The sequence below is a fragment of the Equus caballus genome, chromosome 20 (assembly GCF_041296265.1).
Source record: "Equus caballus isolate H_3958 breed thoroughbred chromosome 20, TB-T2T, whole genome shotgun sequence".
NCBI lineage: Eukaryota > Metazoa > Chordata > Mammalia > Perissodactyla > Equidae > Equus > Equus caballus.
This window is the reverse complement of record NC_091703.1, coordinates 24,025,505-24,042,238: the sequence shown is the minus strand read 5'-3', so window position 1 is coordinate 24,042,238 and position 16,734 is coordinate 24,025,505. Positions and strand designations below refer to the sequence as shown.

At 42.8% G+C, this 16,734-nt stretch overlaps 1 protein-coding gene across 1 annotated transcript in view; it reads right to left on the bottom strand.

The window, feature by feature from the left end:
- The window catches only part of ALDH5A1 (aldehyde dehydrogenase 5 family member A1), a 32,356-nt gene that overhangs the window by 12,058 nt on the left and 3,564 nt on the right, over positions 1–16,734 (bottom strand). Inside the window, exons 2-7 of the mRNA XM_023624523.2 lie at positions 14,735–14,818; positions 13,864–14,034; positions 12,288–12,404; positions 5,617–5,760; positions 2,066–2,209; positions 43–201 (exon numbers count right to left, since the gene is read on the bottom strand). Coding sequence (XP_023480291.2) covers positions 43–201; positions 2,066–2,209; positions 5,617–5,760; positions 12,288–12,404; positions 13,864–14,034; positions 14,735–14,818 — 819 coding nt within the window. The remainder of the gene's footprint in view (positions 1–42; positions 202–2,065; positions 2,210–5,616; positions 5,761–12,287; positions 12,405–13,863; positions 14,035–14,734; positions 14,819–16,734) is intronic.

Below are 16,734 nucleotides of genomic sequence, written 5' to 3'. Positions count from 1 at the left end.
AAACCATGAAATTGACTTTAACGGATAATAACATGAACTTACCTTTTCTACTGCTTTTTCATTAATTAATGGGCCTTGAGTTGTTCTCTCCTCAAATCCGTTACCCACATGCAGGTATGTTTTCATGGCCTCAGCAAATTTTTTCACAAAGGAATCATGGATACCCTTTTGCACCAGGAAACGGTTTGAGCAAACACAAGTCTAGACAGAAAAAAACAAAAAACTCAGACAGTTTGTCAGAAGCTACTGACCCAACCAATAAATGGATACCTGCTGCAGCCTCTCTGAAGGTGAAGACACTTTCCCAGGGGGTTCTTGTCAGGTGTCCGACCTGCCGTTTTCCTCCCTATGTGGGCCTGGCCCTAAAGATAAACGCACTGAGTAAGTGCACATTCTTCTCCAAACCCCTCCACAGCCGCCATACCTCTGTGGCTAAACAAGTAAGCAACTATAAACATCCGTGTGCAAAAAAAAAAAAAAAGCCAACAAACTCAGGTTTTTGATGGCCTAAATAAGCCATTATGAAATAAACAGGGAGAGAAAAAACCAACGCAAACACTGTAACTCCCTGCTAGACGGACGCTGCAGCGACAGAGAGCAGAGGTCAGAGGGATGCAGGCTAACGTACATCCTCTAGCTTATTAAAACTTCGGAGTGTTTGGCTGAATCTGACCTTTCGAAAATGGGCTCAAGACCATTTTTCCATGTCAGCCTAAATTTGAAAAGACCCTTATTTTTTTCTGATTAGATCTAATATTTTTAAATTATAAAATGTAACCACATTACAGGACGTGCAATTGTCATTGATAAATTTCCTTCTTGTCTTTTTTCTTTTTTTGTAATTCCTTTTACTTTTCCCCAAAGCCCCCCCAGTAGACAGTTGTATATTCTAGCTGTGAGTGCCTCTGGTTATGCTTTTTTCTTAATTGTGTATTTTTCTAATAGAAACAGGTATATAATTTTGTGTCCTGTGCTTTTTTTATTGGCATAAAACAACATACCCCAGGGTTGTAGCTCTGGAGTGTAACTCTGAAGGTTATGCACATTGGGATTTTGTGTTTCTAAAAGGAAACACATCTATTTCTGAAACAACCAAATTTATGTAGGTTATGTGAAAGGGGAAAAACTAATTACCAAAGGCCAATATAAAGATGAAAACCATTTAATATAGAATATTATAAACATTTCACCTTTTTTTCCCCAATATAAACTTTCAGGAGTTTTTATTCCGTTTCTGGAATGCATTTAAAACTGCTTATTGATGGTACTTTAAGACAAAGTGCTTAAGAATATTTTGCAGGAAGCCAGGATCCCGGCAACAGCTGGATAGTACTTGGGAGACAAGACTCCAGGAGGGATGACCTCAAATCAATTAGTCTTTCTAGCATTTCATTTCCTCGTCTGTAAAATGCAAGATTTGTATCAGATAATTTTGAAGGTTTCTGCCAGATCTAATATTACAGGATTTCCTATGCAGGTGTGAGCTCAGGCCGTCACCCTCCCAAGGACAACCTGGACACCCCATTGGCACTGCTGGTCCTTGGGCAGCACCCTGTGGTGGATGTCTAGGATGCCCATCCATCTCAGGAGGAGTGAGACCAGGGCAGCAGGGCTTTGAGTTTTTGAAGGCACCATCTCAACCTTTTCCCATCCTCTTTTCCTTGAGACTGTGGACCTCAACCCCTAGCCTTTCAAGGCAGTTTTGTGTCTTAGAGATGATTATACCTATTCAGTAGAGAAAAGTCCAATGGGGGGAAAAACACTGGAAATAACCAGACTCAAACAATAGAGGAAAGAAGAGAAGAGAGAACAATTCGATTAAAAGACATCCACTGTTCAGAAAATTCCTTGAAGCCAGCGACTTTACCTTCTCTCTGGGGACCCTCCAAGCCTAGCTGAGTCCTAGCAAAAGAAGGCACTGGTTACCTATTTGCTGAAAGAGCAAAGGAAGAAAGAAGGCACGATGGCAGGAACCCAAAGGTTTCCTTCCAGGAGATGAGTAAGGTGTTAGGATCTTTGTAAAATACACATACACAGAAACGCTGAAAAATGCTCCAGGACTCACCTGCCCAGAGTTCCTAAATTTAGATGCCATGGCGCCTGCTACAGCCTGGTCCACGTTGGCGCTGTCGAATACAATGAACGGGGCGTGGCCACCCAGCTCCATGGAGACCCTTTTCACGGAGTTTGCTGCGTGGTGCAGGAGCATCTGTAGGCAGAGAAGAGAAGGCTGTAAGCACCGAAATCAGCTACCAGGTCTGGTGAGCCTTTGTTTCAAAAAGGTACCCAAGGGTGAAAAAAGCCGGGTGCACTGTAGTAGAGATGGGATGACACTTTGCATTAGAAAAAACAAGAACATACCTTCATACTTGTTTGCATTTGATAAAGGAACACTGAGAAGATAACAAGAAACAAAGTAATTACTTGTAGAAGGGAGGGAGTCAGGGGGTAAGGCTTCTCAACCTAAACATGTTTATATTGTCTTGATTCCTGAACTATATAGCAATACTACCTCTGCAAAAAAATTATATGCTAATAGACTTAAAAATCATAATATAGAGATAAGATAAAATCACCCAGAGTCCCACAACCCATAGGTTACCACTGATAAAATTTTAAGGTATATCCATCTAGAGTTTGGCCAAACAGGTTCATGTATATGTACCTTTTTTTAAAAAAAAGAAAATAGGATGGTAGAGTTATACAGTTTTGTAACCTGTTTTATCTTCCCAATTAACCACAGGTCTGGAACATCTTAACATGTTCACAACACTTTATACCTTGCTCCTTTAATGGAATGCTATAATGTGAAGATTCCCTCACATCAGCAATATGTTTCTAGAACATTCCTTTAGATGCCTGCATAGTATTCCATTGCATGGCTGTTCCATAATTTTAAACAATATGTGTTTCTAGAACATTCCTTTAGATGCCTGCATAGTATTCTATTGCATAGCTGTTCCATAATTTATTTATTCAACCTCCGACTGTTAGAAATTTAAGTTGTTTCCAATTCCTTGCTATTAAAAATAACACTGCAATTATTCCCTCAGTATAAATTTGTAGAAGTAGCATTGCTGGCTCAACGCATGATGGTAAGGTTTTTTGATACTCAATAGGCTTTAAATATCCAGTAAGAGATTTTTATGGCCTAGGAAAGCTGCCTGGGGACATTTAACTACTTTATTATAGGATAGCAGGTCTCTGCCCAGTCACAGCCACAGGAAAGACGGTTCAAGTGAAACAGACAGTAGTCACAAGCTCAAGGTCACTCCAGGAATGGCCCCCTAGTGACGCACACCCTGAAGTCATAGGTTTTACAACAGGGCTTTTGATCAAAATTCAGAACAGCTAGAAGAATGTTTCTGTGCAGGTACTTCTCTACGTGCCCGGATGTGAAATTAATAGCAGCAGTTAAATAGTAACGATCTTCTCAAGGAAATGTTACCATTCAACAAAGTAATACAAGTTTGAAGACTAAACATATTTCTATATTGGACTTAAGACAGCTATTTCTGTTTTGAATTTTTAAGAAATGTTATCTGTCAGGCCATTGATTTTCCTCAGTTTTCTCACTCTGGGTCACTCGTGTCCACCTGGCCTTGGGCCCAGGACCTGTCTCATGGTGCCCTTCCTCCATGGGCACTTGCTCTGTGTTGTCTGACTGCGCTCTGTGTTGTCTGACCGCGTCTTCTCCCCTCTCAGCCCTCAGGACCATGGCCTGAACCCAGCACTGGCCTGCCATGGCCCTGCAGTACTGCCTGCACTCCTGTCACCTCCTGAGGAATCTTTTCCACTCTGGTTCCCACCACTGACCTTCTGGGGACCTCAGCTTCCAAAGCCCTGGAGAGGGAATGTGACAGCCCCGCTCATCTTTCTCGGCTGGATCACTTGCTCTAGGTCATTGGTCAGCCTACAAATCTGATTTCCTCAGGTCAAATGATCACTCATGGTTCAAGTCTCTGTGTGGGACGAGACAAGCAGCTATGTGCTATAAAACACAGCTGCTGTCCCCACAACAGGCCCCAGGAGGGGTGGTCCCCCTAGAAGGGGGTGAGGCCAGGGCGGGCATCTCCAGAACAGGCTCGCTGGATGGGGTTCAGTCACTACGGGGTTCAGTCAGAGGCAAGATTCTGTGCCTGAAGGGCAGGAGCTCAGCCACTGGTCCTCTGAAAGATCAGCTCAGAAGCAGCCCTGGACATACAGAGTCGTTATTTCTTAACTGGTGATTCCTATCACTTTTCCTTTTAAGCCACCCGCAGTCAATCATTGCCCTGGGTAAATAATTTAAGAGGTAAAGTTGTGCCTAAAGGAAAACAGTTAGCATTTTCCTGGGAGGTCTGTCAGACGGTGACAGTTTGCTGAGCAAAGTGAGGAAGAGCAATGAGTTGCCGGCCTTTGCCCGGCATCCTGGGAATGTCTCTGGTTTGAATGGCGAAGGTTTTACCACCCTTTCTCCCAGGCCTCTCTCTTTCTCTAACTGCTTCCTAACAATGCTTGAAACCCTCTGAGAGTAAGTTTGCATCATAAGATCCATTGATCAGAGCTATAGCAGTTTACACCTCTAAAAGGTCTGCTTGTGGTACGAATGAACGGTAGGCTCCCAAAACGTCACTCCCTGGGCGTGAGTTTATGGCATGACAAAAGTGATTACAGTTGGGAATTACTAAAACTGCTTTATTCCTTCCTGCTTCTCACAGTGTCTAAAAATGACCAGTTTCACAAAAACTTTCAGATTTGATTTATACTATTTTTATCTGATATGTTTATGTACATGTCTGGCATATATAACATACATGTATCTATGTGTGTATGTACACTAGCAGAAAAAAGTATACTATCTGGAGAGAAATACCAGAAATAAAAACTTTTGTTCTACTCTGCCTTTTTCTCTTCTGAACATTTAAAAGGATAAACAAAAAGCCACTCACAGGCACAAACATGAAGTTTTGGGGAAGCAACTTTTCAACATTTAAGGAAAAAAACTATAAAAAAAAAGACCTTTCTGTTTCTGTAAATACCTTGCTACTAAATACAATTTCTGTTCAATTCTAAGACATCCATTTCAACATCAATTCTGTGTTTCTGGAATCTTTCATTCTAGATTATGAAAGAAACACGCATTCCAGAATTGAGGAAATACAACGGATAGCTTTCAGCCACTTCACATACAACAAAAACGGGAACCTTCGCCACCCTAACTCCTTCCATATTGTCAAATATGAGCCTCTGTCATGTAACGATAAGGAACACCATCCAAAATATCTCCAGAAGATAATCAGACACGACTTCATTTGACAGAGCTTTTAACAGTCTACTGGAAATCTTGCTACAAAAGTTGATAAAGATCAAATCATGGGTTCAGATCCCAGGCACGGTCCTACACCACTGGTCAGCCATGTTGTGGTGGCAACCCACATGTAAAGTAGAGGAGGACTGGCACAAATATGAGCTCAGGGCTAATCTTCCTCAAGCACAAAAAGGGGAAGACTGGCAACAGATGTTAGCACAGAACGAATCTTCCTCAGCAAAAAAAAGATGAAATAGTATTTTTATACTCTATAAAGAGAACATGTTAGAACAACATTTGTTTTCTTCGAGATTTAAGTTACATACCTTTCCAGTAGCTGTGGAGCCAGTAAAGGAGATTTTGGACACTAGCAGGTCAGTGCAAAGCGCTTCACCCACTTCCTTGGCCTTCTTTCGAGAGCAGGGAACGACATTGTATACACCCGGAGGGATCCCAGCCTGGTTTGCAAGCTAGAAAGAGAAACAGCAAACATGTGACAGCAAATGATGAAACTGAAAAAACAGAAAAGAGAAATAAGCAGATGTTTCAATCCACAAAGGATGGAAAAGAATTAAGCTAACAGTGGGGATAGAATAAGAATATATTTGGAACTGAAACAAGATTCCTAATAGTGCTAAGGTGATATTAATGTGTTGTTACACATCACTGAATTAACATTTCTTAGAGCATAAGTTTCAATGCCATTTCTGTTCAAAATCAAAAACCCCACATCTTGGATTTATTTCCCAAGAAAAATCAGAGGAGAGTCCAAGAAAAGCTATTTGATTCACCTGTACATTCAGGGGAGCGAGTGGAGAGGGGCATTTGCCGAGCACCTACATACGATGTGCAGGGTGGTGGGCAAGGTCTTCCCACAGGCGATTTCCAGAGCAGCGGGGAGGGAAGGGAGGCCCAGGGAGAGTCAGGCCGAGACCCCACACTAGGGAGTAACAGAACCAGCAGGCTAACCCACAGCTGCCTGACCTGGAAACTCGTGCTCTTTCCACGGCGACTCGCTCTGGAGGAGGCATACCCTGAATTATTGTGACTTCTGAATCCTGTTAACAATTAACTTATTGCACAAATCTGACTGGGGATTCTGAGATGGTAGGAGAAGCAGAGTTTTTGAATCTCTAAATCCCCTCAAAATTTAAAAAAAAAAAAAAAAAACAGAGAGAGAACAATTAGCCAAACCAAAATATCAGAGACAACATTTATAAGATTGGATGTTGTGTAAGCGCCAGAGAGTTGGGTTTTTCTAATTGTAAAGCAGAGGTCTGACTTAGCTGTGATTGCTGAGGCATCCACTTAAAAAACGGCCATCCACACACTGCCAGCCACACAACCTGATGAACAGCCAGGCCACTCCAGCCCTGCAGTCTCCTTTTGTTTTAGAGATCTCTGGTTGGCTTAGATAACTGACCATTCGGCCAGTCGTTTTTGCCTTCCTGTGCTTTAATTCCGCTCTTATGTTTTAAATACACCATAAAGAGTGAACTCGAGAAACCTAGGCCCCCACGCTGGATCCCAATAAAAGCAGAACCTCAGGCCCAAGCCTGTGCTCTCTTCCTCTCTCCCCACAACCTCACTGTGTGGCCTTGGGCGTGCCATACACCTAAAAGGCCATGTGAGTAATAAATCTTATCTTCCAAAGTTTCCTGCTAGTTCTTGCTGAGGGTATCTCGCAATCATAAGAACCAGAGGGGCTGGTCCAGCCACATCACTGGTTCCGAAAGCTGAAATGTCTGTAAGCAGCTCGTTGTGGGCCCAGGTGAGCACGCCCACGCATTTCGAGCTACTAGTACTGTTGATAGACTGGGACCGGCACAAAACACTGGATGACAAGGCATCTCCACAAACTGCCAATTATAAGTGGGTGGGAACACACCACTGACAGCTAGGGAGCACCAGCACCTTCATGAGAAGATACAGAGGGAGGTAAAAGGCTGTCTGATGGACCTGATAACAGAGAGCCCCAAATAGCCCACAGGTGTTCAGGAAACACAGGGCAGGCCGATTTGGAACAGGAGCTGTAATTGCCCAATGCGATAATAGGTGAGTGCAAGGGACTCTGCAATGAGGACTGAAGGGCACGGAGGGAACATTGCCAGGGAAGCGTGCAATGAAGGAGGAGAGGGCCCAGAGGAAAGTGGGGAAGGGAATGGAGCTGGGGAATCTCAGCGAGCAAGACACCCAAAGGCACTCTGGGAAGTTAAAGAAGCTAGCTCAACCCAGGCCTCTGCCTAAAAGTTTAGGAAAATAACTTCATATAAAAATAAATGAAATTCTCAGAAAAATACCAATGTCAAATCCCACACAAGGATATTGAAATAAAAAAAAGACAACAAAGAGCTGAAAAGCATCCTCATAGACAAGAAAAACTTACCAGAAAGACAGGCCCACAAAACCAATCGAAAAATAACTATGAGGTGAAAAATGATATGAAAACTGTACCAACATACAAAAGAACAACATGAATCAGAATTAGAAAGATTTAGAAATGAACACAGGAAAGAATTAGAAAGAAAAGAAAAAAATCCTTTCAGAAATGAAAAGCAAACTAGAAGAAACATAAGAACAACTAAACACAACAGATAGTACCTTAAGAAAAATAGGCAGTGGAAAAGAAGGTAATTTTTAAAATGAGGGAAAACATGAAAAGGATACAAGAGAAAGTGACAAAACAGATAAAACATATGGATAATAGGAGTTCCTGAAGAAGAAAACCAAACCAAGGAGAAAGAACAAATTCTGAAAACTTTCCAGAGATTTAAAAAACCATCTGGACCTACACATTGAAGGATCACCCTGCACACCTGGAGTATTGACCCAAAACAATCATCACAAAGACAGACTCTAGTGACATTACTGGTCTTTAAAAATAAAGGGAGGGGCCAGCCTGGTGGCATAGTGGTTAAGGTCACATGCTCTGTTTTGGTGGCCAGGGGTTCACAGGTTCAGATCCTGGGCAGACCTCCACACCACTCATCAACCATGCTGTGGTGGCATCCCACATACAAAATAGAGTAAGACTGGCACAGACGTTAGCTCAGGGCCAATCTTCCTCACCAAAATAAAATAAAAAAAATAAAAAATAAAGAGGACAAAACCCACTTTAGGGCAACTAGCAGGAACTATAAGCTGACTTATAGAGGCAAGAAATTCAGACTATGATCAGACTTTTCAAGAGCAACACTTCCCATCAGAAGAAAATGGAGAATACATTGAAGACAATCGAGTAAAGAAAACATGAACCAAGGATTTTATTTCCAGCAACACTGATTTAGAAACATAATGGACACAGACTGTTGTCAACATTTAAGGATATTGTTCCATGACCCCTTCCTGAGGAGTGTACCAGGGAACAAGGTTCATAGGACCAAAATGACTGGAGGCCTGACGTAAGCATTGGTGGTAAGCACTAAATAGCTGCTTGTGAGCTAGGTCGAAGAGAGGGTTAAAGGGAGAAAATGCAGTAGGTAATGGTACGGCCCTGACTTGTAGAGACTGTAACTTTCTCAAAATATGGGGAAACCATCATAGGAAAGAGGAGCCTATGGGACACGACAACTACATGTACTGTGCTGTTCTAGATGGGATCCTGCAACAGAAAAAGGACATTAGGTAAAAACTCATGAAACTTGGATAAGGTATGGACTTCAGTTAATAATGGCATCTCAATATTGGTTCACCAATTGTAACAAGTGCACCATATCAAGGTGAGAAGCTCGTAATAGGAGAAACTGAGTGTAGGCTATGTGGGAAGTCCCTGTATCATCTCTTCAATTTTTCTGAAAATCTAAGACTGTTCTAAAATAAAAAATATCCAACCATTTTCAGGAGGCCTATCGGTGATGATATTAGGATGAATATTCAGAAGTTGCAGTGTGTATAATGTGTGACAAGCAAACGAGTAACTGTGGCATGCTCAAACTCAGTCACCACCCAAGTCCTTGGGACCCAGGAAAGGAGGAGACAGAGATAAAATATAGAAGTACCTATAGCACTAAATTTGAATTGGAAGTTTCTGGATGAATTCATGCAGTATTTCAGTGTGTGTACACATATAGGTGTTTCCTAGCCCTGCTCAATGAAAAGGCCCAGAAACAATGACCAACTAGTAACAATGAAGACCCCTGAGCCCCAGTGCACACTTAAAACATTATTTCCTACTAAAGGAAACAAGAGCTTTCTGCAGAGATGGATAATCCCAGGGGAGGGGCAGGAAATGTATAGAATAAGCCTGAACTATCTTGTCATATTAGATAGCAAGGAACTTCTCAAAGACTATTGGAGTTATGTTAACAGGTGTAAGAGCCAACGTGAAGGAGCTGCCATTGGCCAAAAATGGGGGCCATTTGAGCTTCATTAAGCAAAATAACCACAACAGACTGGAACTCATCAAATATGTTAAAATCTATTAGCATATGATACTTAAAAAACAAACTAATTGGAAACTTTAGGCAGATGGTAGGAATAGATTCATTAATTTGAAAAACTTTAATAAAAAGAAAGAATTGAGCACTTGTACTGCCTTTCCCGTATGAACTTACCACTGGGTAACCAAATGGGAGATGACGGGATGCTTTGCTTTATAGAAGGAGTCTAGTGAATAAATGAATAAGAAATGAAAGAATTCAGGGGGCGGGTCTGGTGGCATAGTTAAATCTGTGCATTCTGCTTCAGTGGCCCAGGGTTCGCGGGTACGGATCCTGCGCACAGACCTACACACTGCTCATCAGGCCATGCTGTGGTAGCATCCTACATACAAAATAGAGGAAGACTGGCACAGATTTTAGCTCAGGGACAATCTTCTTCAAGCAAAAAGGGGAAGACTGGCAACACATGTTAGCTCAGGGCCAATCTTCCTCATTAGGAAAAAAAAAACCTTTGGAAGAATTCAAATATCACCATTTTTGCAACTCCTAATGAATTAACAGACTGAGCAGCATTGAGCAGCAATGGCTGCTAACATCATGAGAGCAGAGACAACCAGACATATGCGCCTCCGGACAAAAGGACACAAAAAGGGATGGAGCCCAACTCTGAAGAAGCATCTGGGTGCAGCTGCAAACCTGCAGAAAGTGCAGTCGACAGGGGAACATGGTATGTCACCCAAACCCAGATATGGGACTTTACCGGTCAAACGTCCAGTTTCTTCAAAAGGTAAATTGTAAGGCAAAGAAAAGGATGGAGGGGAACCTGCAGATGAAAAGAAGACTTACAAGACATTCTTTAGTGGCCAGCCCAGTGGCGTAGTGGTTAAGTTCGCATGCTCCACTTTGGCGGCCCGGGGTTCACGGGTTCAGATCTTGGGTTTGGACCTACACACCACTCATCAAGCCATGCTGTGGCAGGGTCCCACACATGAAATAGAGGAAGACTGGCACAGATGTTAGCTCAGGGACAATCTTCCTTTGAAATAATCTCTCAGTTTATAGAGGTTTTAAAAACTGTGGTTCTTAACATTTCCAATCAACATAGATGTGTTTTCAGATAAACTTTGTAAGCAAGTGGGGGTCTAACAGTCAGAGATCGTTACTGGTTCTAAACATCGTAATTTGTAGGAAATACACAGATAACCATACCTATGCCACAGGAGCCTAATAAAAAGATTAACTTACATCGCACAGATTTAAGAATTATTTCAAGCCCATCCAAAAAAAGACTTCCCTTCAGTTTATGCTTCTGTATGACTAAAACGACCGATTTGCCTCCAAAATCAGGTGCCCTTTGGTGAAGGGCCCTCAAGGACAGGAGTTTCTGGGCGCTGGGTCTGGGGCCGCAGCAGATCCCTGAGCGGCTAGAACAGCAAGCGAGGTAACTGCTGCTGCCCTGAGGATGGTTAGGTCTCGTCTCTCAAAACCTCCTTCATCTGACCACAGGGAAAAGGGCAAAAATAGCAGCAAGGGACCCAAAGGAGGGGGAGGTCACAGCCCAGGAAGGGCTGAGGTCAGAAACTGACACCCAAACTCAAAGGGGCTCTAACTGCATCAAAGCCCTCCCCCCTCCTCTCCTTCCCTCCTCCTCCTCCTCTCCCTCCCTCCCTTCCTCCGTCCTCCTCTCTCCTTCCCTCCCTCCCACAAACACTGACTGTCTCCTATACCCAGGCACTGTTCTAGGCTCTGGCACACAGCAGTGAGCAAAACAGACCCAAGTTCCCCTTTCCACAGAGCTTCCATTCTGGTGGGGGCAGATAATTACCAGAACAACGAAGTCAAATATCCGGTATGTCAGGCGGTGCTAAGTGCTATGGGAAGAAAAAGAGAGCCAAGAAGGGGACCAGGAGCACAAGAGTTCTAGGCTGTGGTTTTCAAATCGGGTGGCCGGGGGAGGACTCACCGAGAAGGTGGCACTTGAGTAAACACATGAAGAAGCAAGTCCCGGGCGTCCCTGGGGGAGAACTTTCCAGACAGAGGGAAAAGCAAGCATAAAACTGAGTCGGTGGAGAGCCTGGTGTGGTCTGAGGAGTGGCAGGGGCAGAGGAGAAAGGGGGAGCGACAGCCAAGGGCAGAGAGGGATGGGGGCTGGGGACGTGGCATCTCATAGGGTCTTGAAGGTCACTACAGGAAGTCTGGATTTTACTCTGAGTGACATGAGAAGCCATTAGAGGGTTGTAAACAGAAGAATGACAAAATCTGACTGAACGTGGACTGAAGTGGAGAAGGGAGTGGTGAATGAGGTTCCGTAAATGTGAGAAATGCCCCCATTTTAGTCATGTTACTAGGACTGCCTACTTAAGAAAAATGATGGATAGATATCATTTTTAGGGGAGCCTAAAACATACATTACCTACAGATGTCAGAAAATCCCCCATGCATTGTTTTTTCTAAAAAGAGCAACATCTGACTTATAACAATTACTAGTAAGTTAAAATAATATCATCCAGCACAGTGATGGAGGAGAGGCAGGCTTCTAAACTGCTTCTTTTTGTCCCAGATACATATCTTTTTTTGGACTCTGTCGGCTCTGCACAAACCCAGGGAGAGAAGCTCACCTCGGCCAGGGCCAGGGCAGAGAAGGGCGTGTCTTCGGCAGGTTTCACCACCACGGTGCAGCCAGCTGCCAGGGCGGCCCCCACCTTCCTCGTGATCATGGCGCTGGGAAAATTCCACTGGGGTCAGAAGAGCAGAAGAAGTTGGTGAGAAAAGCACTGCCCACAGTTCAAAGGAACATAAGTCTGGAAGTCAGTCAACAAATTCCATTGCACAACTGCCTGGCAAAGCTGTCCTCTGGCTCTAGCACAGGTGAGCTCTCAGAACACCCCACACCTGTCAACTAGAGGGACTTGGGAGACAAAGGCTCACAAAGACGAGAAACATTTTCAGAATTTACAACAGTACAAAATTATCTATGCCAGGGGTCTGCAAACTTTTTCTATAAAGGGCCAGATAGTAACTATTTTAGGCTTTGTAGGATGTGCAGTTTCTGTTGCAACTACTCTGTGGTTGTAATGTGGAAGCAGCCACAGACTATATATATATCAATGATTGTGGCTCTGTCTCAATAAAACTTTATTTATACAGGCAGCATGCTGGATTTGGCCTGAGGGCCACAGTTTGCTGACCCTTTGGGAAAAAACATCAGCAAAGGAGATTTGGAAAATGGCAGATGATTTATTATTTCCCTCTCTCTATATATATTTATAGAAAGATATCTGCAGGCATCTACATATCTATATTAACAGTATTTTATTTTATTTTGACAAATACTTGTATAATGCCTATTCTGTATCAGGCACTGTTCTAAGCACTTTTAAATTATAATTAATTAAATCCTCATCTCAACCCAATAGGGTTGGTATTATTATCCTCATTTGCAGGTTTGGGGAAACTGAGACAGAACAGTTAAGTAACTTGCCCAAAGTCACACAGCTAGTAAACAGTGAGCTTTGATTCAAACCTAGTCAGTCCAGGCAGTAAGAGGAATGTCTGCCTGTAACTATGCTGAGCAGGGAAAGAACAGTAGTCTTGAGAACCAGCTGGTAGACACTGCAGAGAAATTAATATGGGACCTAGTAGCACATAGGTCCAAGAAAGGCTGGTCACCCCATAAGTATACTGCACCCCCAGCCAGGCAAACACAATACCTTATTTCTTAGCCTTTTGACCTCTAGGACCTGCCCCAGTGCCTGCTGGTAGGTACACAAATACTTTGCTGATGCTGATAACCATAACTTAAGCATCAAATTTTCTTAAAATTATGGCACATTAACAAAGGTGTCCTATCTTAAGTCTTTTAAAAAAATGATAAATACCAGGAGATCTTCTCAGATGTGCTAGGCAATGCCCAGAAGTCTTCAAGCCAAGTCAGAGAAGCCCTAGGTCCTCCTGTGAGTCATCCTACGTCTGTGGGCATTACAAAACATGTATTTCCACTCGCCGCCACCACCACACCTCGAATTATCACAGAGGACCAAGCAACACACCTCTGCATCCAGCAAAGGAATCAGGAAACCAAGACCACGTGACAAAACTATCAGGCTGAGCACACCTCTTCACAAGGAAGAACGAGCTGTGTCCCAGGTCCCTACTCACGCTCCTCCCCTGGGATCCTGTGGAGGCTGCACGTACCGGGGTGATGACTGCAGCCACACCAACGGGCTGCTTGAGGACCAGGGCCCGCTTTTCCTTGGCGGGCATACAGATAACGTCTCCGTAGATGCGGCGGGCTTCCTCTGAAAACCACTCAAGGAAAAGGGCGGAATAGAGAATTTCTCCCTGTGCCTCCTTCAGGGGCTTGCCCTAAATTAGATCAGAAAAGGACACACTCACTACCTTCTAACAAGAGCATGACTCTGCGTTTCTAAATTCTTCAAGGCTGCAAGCAGCATAGAAAAATTTCCCATGACAAACCCACAGGGTTGTTGAGAGATTTCTAACCTCGGTTGAATTTCAGAAAGCAGAATTACAAATGGTGATGGAAAAAAGCATGCGTGCCACTTTAGACCACAATTGATCATCATTTACATTTTCAATTTTTACAAATTAGGAGGAAACAACTAGAACTGTATCTTCTAATTTTTTCTCCTTCTAATATCTTCTAAATTTTGTGACCACAGTGCAATTTATTACAGCTACAGTGAAACTACTGATACATTTCTAAATGGACAAAAATAACATGAAAAATCAATGAAAATAGTCATGTAGAAAAAAACTGGAATGGTGAAAAAGCAGGCTTCACACAGTTCCACTCAAAATCTATTCCTTGCATATTATTAAAGAGTAAATTAGAACATATAAATTTTGTTTTAGCAAATGTAAGTGCCTGGCTTCCTTAGAAAAAGTTGGTGCCTGGCACAATAATTAGTTGATATCTGATTGTTAGGCAAGGAATTCACATTTTCTTTAGGTACACAACAGCACTGAAGCCAGCGGCTTCCCCAAGCTTTAGTCTAAAAACTCTTCAATTTTTCAGGGCAGCAAATTAGAACCCTGAACTCACACTTTCAGCTGTAATTATCTTGGCAAGGTCATCCTTATTTTGTATCATTAAATCGTACCATTTCCGAAGTAATGAACTCCTCTCCTGAAAAAGAAATAAAAAGAGAAATAGTGAAACACCAAGTGAAAGAGGCACTATCAAATAATCTTCAATTTCCTAAAATATTCACTGTGTGGTCTCATTCTTGGGGAGATGCACATTAGCCTTTCTTCGTCTTCTCCTTCTTTTTTTCTTTTTGCTAAGGAAGATTTGCCCTGAGCTAACATCTGTGCCAATCTTCCTCTATTGTGCATGTGGGTTGCTACTACAGCATAGCCACTGATGAGTGGTGTAGGTCTGCTCCCGGGAACCAAACTCAGGCCACTGAAACAGAGCATGCCAAACTTAACCACTAGGCCACGGGGCCGGCCCCTTCTTTTTTAAATTGAGGTATAACTGACATATTATATTAGTTTCAGGTATACAGACCTTTCCCTGATAAATAATAATAAAGATCCACTTTCGAGTGGCATCTAGAGGGGTGTACCAAGTCACAAATTGTGAAACAGCTGTTATTGTTTATGTAAATATGAATAACTTCAATTTCACCACACAAAGGTATAGTTCCCTACTTTTAAAAAATTATTGTTATTAATGGTGGTAAAACACACATAATGTAAAATTTGCCATCTTAATCATTTTTAAGTGTGCAGTTCAGTAGCATTAAGTACATTCACATTGCTGTGCAACCATCAGCACCATCCGTCTCCAGAGCTCTTTTCATCTTGCAACACTGAAACTCTGTGCCTGTTCAACCATAACTTCCCCCAGCCTCTGGCAACCACCATTCTACTTCCTGCGTCTGTGAATCTGACGACTCTAGGTACCTCACATAAGTAGAATCAAACTGTATTTGCCCTTTTGCGACAGGCTTATTTCACTCAACATAATGTCCTCAAGTACAGTCCCTTATTTTAACAATTCACTGGCAAGTTTGATTTGTCCTACAGACGAGGGTGGGGGTTGTGGGGTGTGTGAGGCATAAGAAAGGGTTTTACACACTTAAGAAGAGGGCCCATGCAGCGGTTAAGTTCCCACGTTCTGCTTCAGCGGCCTGGGGTTCACTGGTTCAGATCCCAGGTGCGGACATGGCACTGCTTGTCAAGCCATGCTGTGGCAGCATCCCACATATAAAGCAGAGGAAGATGGGCACGGATGTTAGCTCAGGGCCAGTCTTCCTCAGCAAAAAGAGGAGGATTGATGGCAGATATTAGCTCAGGGCTAATCTTCCACAAAAAAGAAAAAAGAAGAAGATGGCCCAGACACAACACTGTGAATGTACTTAATGCCACTGAAGTGTACTCTTACAAATGGCTAAAATGGTAAATTTTATGTTATGCATATTTTACTACAATTTAAAAAAATTTCCAAATCATGAAAAATGGATAAAAGGATAGATTGGATTAGTAAGACTAAGAATATTATGGGTTTCTTAAAAAAAATAAACATTTTTTAGAAAAGGAATTCATTTATATAAAGCCATTAAACAAAAGAGGGTCCAGAGAGTCCAGGTTAACACACAGAGGTCCGCTAAAGAAGGATGCGCCCCAGAGCTCCAGCCTCTCGCACCTGAACTGGTGTATCTGAAGCGAAGAAGAATCCTTGGTTTACTCTTACCTGCCCGAAGGGCTGCCCACAGTAATGAGTACACCTGGTTTGTCATTCTGAGGTTCTAATCCGTTCAGAAGGTGTAAGATTTTAATCATTTTCTCACTCCACTCATGAGCAGGGAGTCTGAGCCTGCATAAACAACACTAACCATCTTTCTCTGGGTTCTTTCCCTTCTCTGTTTCAGAGAGGCTAACAAGCTGCCTTCTCTCACCCCTCCAGGCTGTCGTTGAGATGAACTCTTCTAAATCTCAACCCCCAGAGAAGAGGCATCGACATCTCCTAAAACCATATTACTACAGTAATTTCATTTTGTTTACCCTCACTCTGTGCAACACCAATTAAGAATCTGA